Source organism: Accipiter gentilis, chromosome Z (assembly GCF_929443795.1).
Source record: "Accipiter gentilis chromosome Z, bAccGen1.1, whole genome shotgun sequence".
NCBI lineage: Eukaryota > Metazoa > Chordata > Aves > Accipitriformes > Accipitridae > Astur > Astur gentilis.
Genome location: NC_064919.1, coordinates 4,537,549 through 4,548,434, shown reverse-complemented (window position 1 = coordinate 4,548,434; position 10,886 = coordinate 4,537,549). Strand labels below are relative to the sequence as shown.

Sequence of the window (10,886 nt, the reverse complement as noted above, 5' to 3'; positions counted from 1 at the left end):
ATGGCCCCATCTCACCTGGGACCTCCACCCACACCCCTTCTGCATGTTGGTGCTGGAGCTCAGCCTAGAGGCCGTTGGTCCTTGCCCGAGTGTCGTATACAGACCTGCCCTCATGCTGTGTGCTGCTGGCCTACTGACTGGACTTTGTGGCCTGGCCTTGAGCTTGAGTCATCACCTTGCAGTTGTCTGGCAATCACTGGGCTGCTGATCAGCCCGGTTACCATCAGCTTCCCAGCACTCGGTGGGGGGGTCCCTATCCTTACCTGTGTTGAGGTTGCCCTTAGCTTCCAGCTTGTCCTCTCATGGAGCACCCCTGTCCTTGCCGCTCCCTGGCAAGTAGACTCAAATACCTGATACCGAATGACCCTCTCGGTATGCTTCCAGGAACTGGAGATCCACATTCAGGTCTCTACTTGTAAACTTACAAGATGGACTAGAAAATTGCCTTCTTGCCTCCCAGGCCAATGAGGTTGCCGTGACTTTAATGAGATGCACAGCTGACTAAGCACTTTCCTCTAGCCTTTAGTTACCTAACAGGGGTACAGCTCTCCTCTTTCATGTTTCCTACCAGCTGGTAGGAAGCTTGCTGACTGTGTGAGTCCTGCCTCTAGGTGCTTCCGTGCTTCGCTGAGCAAGCAAAAGCAAATCCTCCTGCAGTGGTTTCAGGTGATAGAGGTAGGACTCCTTGCTCTTCTGCTGGTCTACCACGGTGTTTCCAGAAGGGACATGGAGCCAGGTCTGCTCTAACTGCTTCCCATGCCTAACCTGGTTAGGTGACCAGGGAAGGTGGGCTTGAAAAGATAAGGACAATTAGGGGCTACAAAATCTGCAGGAATAAATACACTGCTATTTTCTCTGCCTCTAAATTTTATTATTCCTAGCCAGTCTCATTTGCAAGTGCAGGAAGGGAGAGTGTCTTACCATTTACAGCCCTTGATACTTGTAGTGATGTTGTTATTCTTTGCGCTAAACTGTCAGATCTTCAGGGTAGAAGGTCTCCAAGCAGTCAGATTCCTACTGCAACTGGTGCTATTGTTAATGGGATGCTATGGCAAAAGCTCTGCTCTGGAAATCAAAATGCCACTGTTTGTAAATTTAGTAAAGCTGGCAGCAGTGCTTGTATTGGACATGGAATGGAGGTGCCAGGAATTCAAAACTGAAAAGAAGGGCACAAATAGTAATAGCTAAATATAAATACTAGATTTGGGGTATGGTAGCTGTGACTTGCAAACTCTCATATTTTCAAAGCTGGCTAAACCCCTTCTAAAATTACCTCTTAGGAGTAGAGTGGATAAATTAGAGTATCACTAGCATGTTCCGCACACCTGTGTATTGCCAGCTTAATAATTGTTTATTTGTGAGGTATCCTTGAAGGCTTTATTATTAGCTATATCTTCAGCTTTTAATTAATTTTCAAACTTATCTGTTGCTATATGAAAGCCATTTGTGGGGCTGTCTGCCAGCAGATCTTCCCTTTAAGTGAGTATGTTTCCTTTTCTATTCCTAATTTTATTAGTATTTGAAACCACAGTAGTGTTCCCTTGTTCCAAGCTGAATTTGAGGGTCCAAGAGATTACAAACCTCAACCCGGCTGTTCAAAATCGGATCAGATATCAGAACCTTCTGATGTAAAACAAGAAGCTGCTTTAATAAAATTAATCAAAAAATTTTTAAAGGAGTGTTTTTGCTTGGGCAGATACAACTTCAGGTGGTGTTTGTTCATGTCACTCTTACAGAAAATCATACAGCACAAAATGAAGTGAAAATTTAAAGCCATATTAAAAACATATCATGTGTCCTTGCCAGTTTGATGATTGGAAATGTACTCCTGTGTACATCTGAATCAAACTGCTGGGAAGTATCTTACTTTCTAGCTCTGGTACAGTTACAGAAGCGTTGGCCAAGGACCTTTCCCGAGTCTTCTCCCTGTGTCAGGGTTCTTTGGTTTGTTTTTCCCATGCTTTCCAATTTTAATTGCTGTTTAATGCCTTGTAACCTTCCCAGAACACTGATGGGCACATATGGGAACACACACGGACAAAGTCAGTTATTAAATTGGTGAGATTAGCCCATCCAAGAAAAGCTGAATAGTTGGAAGAACCACGTGCTGAAAATGGTTTTGGATAGCACAGCAAAAGAAAAGAGCAGGCTTGTAACACTGTTGGTTTCTACTTTGTAAGTATGCAGTGAAGCTTTTTCTTTTGTTTTCACGGTAGATTTAGACGCTTTTTGTTTGTTTGTTTGTTTTGTGCAGAGAGATATAGTCCCTGGTGGCACCTTTCTGTGTGTTCCTCCTCTCAGCACATCAGCTCTGTCCCTGCCCTGGAGGCAGCTCCTGCTGGTACTTGTGCAGCTGAACGACCAGGTGGCAAATCTACTCCTCCTTCTCCAGCCCAGCCTACACTGCCCAGGCTTGCCACCCCCGCACACCGCGGGCAGGCAGGTGGATAATAATGACTTTTATTGTCTTTACATAAAAATAGAGGAGAGGAGCAGAGAAGGGTTATTCCGCCTGTAGGTACTCTATAGAAAGCATTAACTGGCCTGGAGGTGTGATGACACCACACAATGCAACGCGGTGTTAACGTATAAGCTAGTAGTAAAGTGATTTAACAGGACACTAGAGTTACCTGGGCTAATTATGTCTCTCAGAGGACTAGATTGCTTTATGACTAGCCTGGATATCCCTGTGCTGCACCAGTGTGTGCAGTGTAAATATAACCTAACATGTTTTTACCAGCAAAACCCCTACAAATATTTAGCTTCAAATAATGTTAAATTTAAAATAAAACCTAACAAGTGCTTTCTGCTTGCTTTTCAACTGCATCTGTTTCTGTGCTTCCTAATTCAATTTGGAAGTGAGGGGACTGAAGAAGAATTCGTTTTGGATGAAGTCTGATTGAATTTTTAGACACAAGAGGTACTGCTTAATGATTTCAGTAATACATGCATTAATTGTAAATAACAACTTTACACAGTGTTAGTCAAATTCTTAGACCTAGATTTTAAAAGTTAAATATTCATAGTTCCTCCTTTGCCATGTATTTTTTCACCCTCATCTCCCTCACTCTTTCCTAACAGGTCTCCATTTTTTGTTTTCTTTGCCTACAGATGTCTGCTCTTAAAGGCAAGGTGTTACACTAGGCTTTAACAGCACTTGTTCTAAAGCTCATTCTAAGCTCTGCTATATAGCATCCTACAGTCCAGGATTTAACAGTAAGGATGCTTTTTCTTTCTTTCCTGTCCCTAAGAATGTTCTTTCTAGCAGAAACATCCCATGTTTCTTTCATAGTGACATGATGGCAAATAGAGATGTTCACTGATGTAAAAATAAAATGAGATGCTGTAGTACTGAATTAATTAAAATGACTCTCTCATTTCCGTGTGTGTTAGAAAGATGATTATAAAGACCCCATACTCACCTGAGATAACTACCTCACAACATAGCATCTATTGTGAAATACAAGGTTTAGTTCAATATGACAAAAATAATGCAACACATTCATAGTTGCTATAAATAAAAATGATATGTAACCAGTAAGAAACTGGAACCAGATTGCAGGCACAGCAGTATGAAAAATAGAATTTACATTTTAAAACTTAAATTCAAAGTGCCAAAGAATGAACCAAAACACTGACTGCTGTAAAGAAATCCTTTCTCCATCAGCAGAGTATAGGCTGAACATGAAATTAAGACACAGTGAAACCAAGGTATGAGGCAGCCAGAAGGCTGTTCTTATTTATGCAAAGATATCCTGTGTGACTAAAGCATCCTCCTCAAAAGCTGTGGCTTCCTTCTCCAACTGGTAAGCTGTAAAAAGGACAACTGCAAATACCCTCCACACAGAGGCTAGAGGAGTTACAAGCATGATGGAAGACAGGATCAGAATTCAAAATTATGTTGATAAATTGACGAGGTAGTCTGGAATCAGTGATACAAAATGGAATGAAGGCAAATTGAAAGCGTTTTTTTTCATAGGAGAAAACTCCAGAAATGTAAGATGGGAAGTAACTGGATAGCAAATATTCTTATAGAACAGAACATGGATGTTACAAGGGCTCAGAAATATTAATCAGCAATACGATTTAGTAACAAGGGTGCAAACATCTAAGGCAAAGATGAACATGGTCTATTGCTTGGTGCTGGCGAAGCTTGAGTGGTGTACAGTTTTGCAGAGCATAGTTTAAACAGGAATAAAGGAACTGGAAAGACCTAGAAGGAAAAAGCAAAGTAATTAAATCTTTCCTTGTATGTCATGTTTTTAAGCTTACAGTAGCTGACTGGGAACAGTCTTCTGCTATGTAAAAAGATGTTATATGGGCGCTGCATACAAGAATAACAGCTTAATTTGTAGAAAGGGATAACTTAGGCTGAATATGAAGAAGAGTCTAGGTTGATCAAGAAGGCATTGTGGCCAACAGTGAGCTACAGGGCTGCCCTTTCTCTGTTGCATTTCTTATCTAGTGCTCCAGAGACGGTGGAGTTCAGATGTCATGAAGAAAAAGAAGCCAATTCTGGGAGTAAGGAAGAGAGAGAAAAAGATGGGGGAATGTGTGGAGACGCATAGACAGAAGTCTGGGTATGTGTGAGGAAGCAGCAGCAGAGGATGTGGGACAAAGGAAAAAGTTGGTAACAGGCGAGAAACATGAGGAAGTTGAAGGACCAGAAAAAGTGATGGAAAACAGGAAGAAGTGGGGGCAGGCAGACCTGGGAACCTCTAGTTTTAAGCAAATGTTTTGCTTCTCTGCATGAAGATAATGCTAAGTGACCTCAAAATGGTCTTTCTCGGCCCTCTATTTCTTACTTGTCTGCAAAGAAGTGCAAGAAAGTATTTGATTTCTCATCTGCCAACCAAACCTGTCCCCCTACCTGCTGAATGCCAATAAAAAATACTCATTCTTGTTGCTAGGACAATTTACCATATCAAATCTGATGTCAAATATGATGATTTTCACAGTACATGTAATAACAAACTTCCTTCAACTTGTTGGCAAACCCATTTATTGAGAAATGACTAGTGACACTGATAGATTTTGCTTACATTTTGGGTTCCTAGTGCTCCTGCTTCAAACACCAGGGTAGGACAGGAGGTGAAGTGCTTGTAACTGGGGCACCGAAATCTTTTTGTCCTGTGCTGTGGTGACAGTGCCACTAAGTCTTGATGTGCATCAGAACTTACTACTGACCCCAGATGACAGAGAAAGGCTTTGCACATCCTTCATTAGAATGGAAGCTGTATGTTGCCACATTTTATAAACTCAGATCTGAGGTGTCGTAACTTCCACTAGAAGTTACCTTGTTCCTAGATGTGTAATGGGGAATGATTGATACACGGTTGTACAGCACTTTGAAATGATGATACCCGATCAAGTGGGTTAGTCCTGCTAAGTTAGGTTGTGTGATATAAGACTCCTCTGCTATCACCAAAAAGGGCCGAGGAACAAAGCTGGGTGGGGGACCCCAGTAACACTCTTGACAAGTGGAGCCTCCCAGCTGGCTGCTCCCAAGTTTATTTTTTTTATTCTTTAGATAAAACCAACGTTGTAATATTTTAAAATTATTTTCATTTAATTGCCTTATTTCCCTTATAAACCTATCTTATTTCTACCTATATTTGCCTTCAAATTCTGTCCTCATCACCCCATAAAATTCAAAATTTAACAAGGTAAACTAGTTTTGAAAATAAGATTGTATTTGTGCTAATATGCAAAGAGATTGACTTGAAGACTGCACCGTGACACTGGAACTCCTGGGAGGAAAACAAATGCATCATATTAACTGAACAACCACATATGCCTGAAGTCCAGTTATCAGTTGTCTGGAAGGAAGCATATCTTCATTTTTAAATGAACAGGTGCATTTCACCTTCTCCATTTATTCTTGGCTTTATACGGGCACATTTCTGCTGGTTTTCAAGACAGCAGCTGCTTTTGTTATTCACAGACTAATTTCCACAAAACTTCCAGAGTTAGCAGTTAAGGAATCTTACCCTTTACCAGAAACTAGACAGTAAGTAAGTATACTATGAATTATTTCGAGCTCAGTTATGTGCTGAACAGAAGCTATGTGACCATTTTTATTTCAAGTACAGTAAATAGTTGTCATTAGCTACTGTCTTGTGTGGAAATCGTAATCTACGTCACTACAAACTGCAACTGATCCCCAAATACATACTTTCATCGCATCTATGTTTTCTGTGTGCGAATTCTATTGAAAACCTTGAAAACCTGAAATTTGTGTTAAAATGTGGGGTTTTTTTCAAGAAGTACCCACTCATGGTTTTATACAAGCTTTGCGGCATCTGTCTATGATAGGTAAATGTTTCTAATGCAATCTCTTGCTCAAGAAGCATAAAAAACACAGCTAGCAAGTTCTGAAGATTTTAGACTCCATTTAGAATGAAGAAGTGCTTCTCTTGAAAAATACCTAGAAATTATGACTGGACTGCATAGGATTATAACATTTTTTATTATGATTATTTATGATAAAGTTATTTTTTTATGTGTAAACTGTTGTTCAACATCACAAAAGTCTTGACAGATTACAGAGCAAAGCTTTCCGTTGTTTTTTTTTGTCAATTCCCCAGTCTACTGAAGACTCCATTAACATACATTTAGATTTTACAAATAAACCAGCACAGTTCTAAATGCCCAAGATGTTGCAATATTTAAACTTACACTGTATGTTTTAAATATTTAATCCAGCTAGCGTTAAAAGGCCACTGTCAAACTCTTATGACTAAAACTTTCTAATTCTTAACAAAAATAGTCAGAGCCAGTTCTTTATACTTAAGACATATCACTTACCTAGTAGTGAATTTCTTACAATACAAAAATAATTTCAAGACCCTCAAAAACTACCTTCACCTAGATTATAGCAGCAGTTTACTGATATGCTCCACTTTGGGCTATGTTCACATAAAGATTACTTCTGAGCTAGGAAATGATTCCCTAGATTTTGGTCAAGGAAAACAACCCAGGCAATTGCTGGTATCTACATATACTTAATGGACTTAAGCATGGCTTAATCGGGAATTTTGACAGTGATCTGGACATTTAAGGGTCTTCTAGCTGATACTGAGCACAGATTTAAACACAAATGATGGAGGGTATCTTTCCTTTTGAACAGGCATGCCTGCGAGTCTTCTCTTAGGAGCTCAGGTTTTACAACACAGTAAAATCTGGCTACAGGGCTTCTAATATTGGATCAAATAAACAAACCGATAGTGGCGTAACACAAAATGCTAATCCAACGTGATCTCACTGTTCTAATGCACATTTGCGAAATTTTAGCAACTGGCATACATACTGCCAGGCTTTGTGACAGAAGAGGTCTCTCTGTCCGCGTTATTGCATGGGGTTATTACCAGTGCACCAGCCTTCACAGAAGCATAGAGCAAGATCACTACTGGTATTATGCCACAGATGGCTAATTTGAAGGAATTCAGTTACTCTTGGGTAACCTGTGATACCACGGCTTCATCTGGATAACTGGTGTAAGCTTCAGTGCTATGTATTTCTTCAGCCATTCTGATTTTCCCGCTTGCCACCTCAGATCTCTGATTGTCCGTTGTGAACTCTTGGCTATCAAGAAAAGTGGCTGACTGCTATGTAAATAGCAGCATGTGTCAGCAAGCTAAAAAGGAGAACCACACCATGCAGTTTGTTCTGAGCCTCTTCACTGAATGATTTTTTTGCTTCTCAGGCTAACCTTTTGTATTTTTTCCTCTGGCTAAACAAGGCCAAAATAAAAACCTCTTGGCTTCATTTATGACCAAAGTCTACCCACTGATTAGACACTCCTCATGTAATACTCTGATGTACTTGGATTTCTCCAAAAAAGAGACTATGATCCGAGTGATAACAGGTCTTTCAAGTGCTGCATTGCTTCACCTCTCCTGCCCCGTCACAATTTTGCTTCATCTCAGAGATAGGCACTGCTAACAACAACTAGGCACATCACAGGCTATCAGTATAAATCCTGGTGAAGAATGTATCCCCATAAAGTGAAAGCCAAACAAATAAGGTTAAACTGCACTAAGATTTGGGGAAAACATTTGCACTCTTTTTAGGGAAGTATGTAAGTCTATATACAAAAATAACATCAGACAGTGTCCTTTTAAAAAAAGTTAAATAGAGAAAGAGACTGTTAGAGTAATTACACAACTCTTACCATTTCAACAGCTTTTAAATATCACACATTCAATTTTCATAAGCAAGTTACAATGTCATTTAGCATTTCTCAATGTATTCAACTTTTTTTGGAACAGACTCAAATGCAATGCACTTTACGTTTCATAAAAACCATATACACCAAACACTTCATAAGCAAACAGTAAACAGTTCAAGTTACATTCACTTTGTGATAACAAGGGTACCAGCTGTTTAATCCAGCACCTGCAGTAGGGCAAGGTAATGCTAAAGCCTCCATCCTTCCCCTACCACAGAGCATTAACAGCCAAGTTACAATCCAGTCACATAAAAATACTCTTAAAACACAAATAAAACCTTTAAGCTTGTCACAGTCCAGTTCTCTCAAATTTACAGAACAATGTACTCTGTAAATAAATTTTCTTTTTTATGAGCTTATCAGAAAAAAACCAAACACATCAAGCAAGGGCTCAATCCACTGTGTACAGGCTAGTCTAACACATTAATTTATTAGTTCACAAATTCTCTAATTCCTAACTCACACGCCTATAAGCAAAACAGTTCCCCAGCTGACGGTGAGAGTGCTCATTCTTGCTCCTCTGTCATGGTGCAGGTGTTTCCCTCACCACACTGGTAAGCATGAAAGCCTCAATAGTCCGTCAGCTGTTGGATCCGCATCAAAAGCTTTTTGGGTAAGCTGATGTATCTACACCTTCCAGCTTGGAAGTTTGGTCTATAGCATTTCCACGTTAGTGGATTCTAAAGAAACTGCCAGACAGCTCCTTTGCAAAGATGCAGGCAATGATGGCTGCAGCAGACATCAAGCGGCAGGTGACAATGGCTGCAGAATGGCCCTTAGCTCTTTCTGCCCACCAAGTCCTGCATAGATGTTGCTCTTGCTTTGACCTAACAGCACTGCTCCCAGCAAACACCATGTCTTAGCACAAGCTGTGTTAGGCCAAAACCTGAGCAGGACTTGAGTTAATAGTCACAAGCCTAGTGCTACATCAACAAGGTTTCAGGCATGAATGTAAACCCCTCTCATTTTGGCATACATGCATCCGTCAGAATCATAACAAAAATAAAACAATATATTTCAATCACAGTATGTGTGCAAACAAGCCCTGAAAAAAATAGAAAGAAAAATGGTAGCTTTGCCTAAAGCTACTAGCTTACATACTTTCTATAAAAATAGCAGTAAAGTAGGCAAAAATAGGGGGAATTTTTTCAGCTCATCTGTATCAACTTGCCAGTGCTTTATTAATGCATACTGCTTTTGCTTGTATCAACACTTTCACAAGCCATTTGGTTTTTCAACAGGGAATAGATCACACAAAAAGCACTGTCACTAAGAAGTGACTCTCGAATTTGTAATGCGAAGTACTACGCTTGCAATGGATCTCATGGCACAAGCAGAAACCTTGTGACAAACTCCAGCTTGCGAAATGTAGTTGGAAGCTAACCGATACAGCCTTTCTGCCCCAAATATGTTAAAGTGCCCAGGCAGTACCTTCTCCACGAGACCTCTGTCCACCAACTCCATGAGGCGCTGGCAGCTTGCAACGTAGTCACTTATTCTGCTGTAGGGAAGCCAGTCAATCATGGATCCATCATACACCACGTCTCCGCTGAATAAAATCTTCCGGTCTTTGTCATGTAAGCAAATACTGCCTCTTGAATGACCAGGCATGTGCATGACAGTAAGCTGTCGGTCTCCAAGGCTTATCACATCCCCTGTGAACAAATGTGTTACAAGAAAACTTATGCATTTATCGTGTATATTAAACACCACAAAGAGTATGACCAACACAGACGCTGAGAATTTATGCATACTATATATCCACAACAATGGGCACAGGACATTTATTTTCTTGGTGAATGCCAAAGGCATCTGAAAGATACACTTGACAAAAGGTTATTTTCTAATGATTGTAATAGTTAACACAGGCTTGGGCTGTATTAACTGACTCTGTTGTCCATCCCCCCCTCCCCAATGAACTAAACAATGTGAAAAGAAATGTGATAGAGAAAATAAAACAGGAAACAAACAGAACACATATAAGCCGGGTATCTTTTGAAAGTTTCCAAAGTAAGTATTTCACAATTTATTACCGTTTTACCCTCACTTCACTCGCCTAGAATTGCACTGCTGTTACTTTTGAAAGGCAAAAGGACAGAACATAAATTGCTGGAGGAGAACCAAGACTGGCCTTCACACACTTTCTTCTTCTCATTCAATCAGACAAATAAAAATAGAACTTTCTTAACATTAGGTCATTTTTTTGCCAGCTTAAACGTGAATGCCTTTTCATTGTATTAGCCATTGAACTGGTACTTTCAGCAGAAAGTCAGTCTGGGGATGGAGAGCAGGCTAAGTCTGCTGTCGATTTTAAATTGTAACGCCAGTTTAATTATAAATGTGCAAACCCCATTAACTTACAGGTGGTAAATATGTAAACTTCAGGGCTGTGTAGGGAAAGACAACCAACACATAAGCAACCTTCCCAGAAGCAGCTGCTTAACCACTATATGGAACAGTGCTAAAAGAAGTAACATCCAGTACCATCGTAAAACGATGCTTAAAACTGTGATATGCATTTCAAGTTCCAAGGAGAAGAAGAAAGAGTTACCACAACTCTACTGTATTAGAAATCTGAAAAGTTACAGATCTGTCTCACACCAGAGACAGGCATGCCACAAATTTACTCAAGGCTCAGCAAGCCCAAAGTACTTAA

At 40.1% G+C, this 10,886-nt stretch overlaps 1 protein-coding gene across 2 annotated transcripts in view; it reads right to left on the bottom strand.

Moving 5' to 3' along the window:
* MBLAC2 (metallo-beta-lactamase domain containing 2) overlaps positions 1–10,886 on the bottom strand; it is a 270,688-nt gene that overhangs the window by 257,571 nt on the left and 2,231 nt on the right. Inside the window, exon 2 of one of the 2 annotated variants that reach the window (XR_007505072.1) lies at positions 8,900–9,885. Coding sequence is in view for 1 of the 2 variants with exons in the window: in XM_049794982.1 (XP_049650939.1) it covers positions 9,500–9,885 (386 nt within the window). In the remaining variant the exon portion in view is untranslated. Of the gene's footprint in view, positions 1–6,462; positions 9,886–10,886 lie in introns of those variants that run through there. The other variant, XM_049794982.1, reaches the window with a different exon arrangement.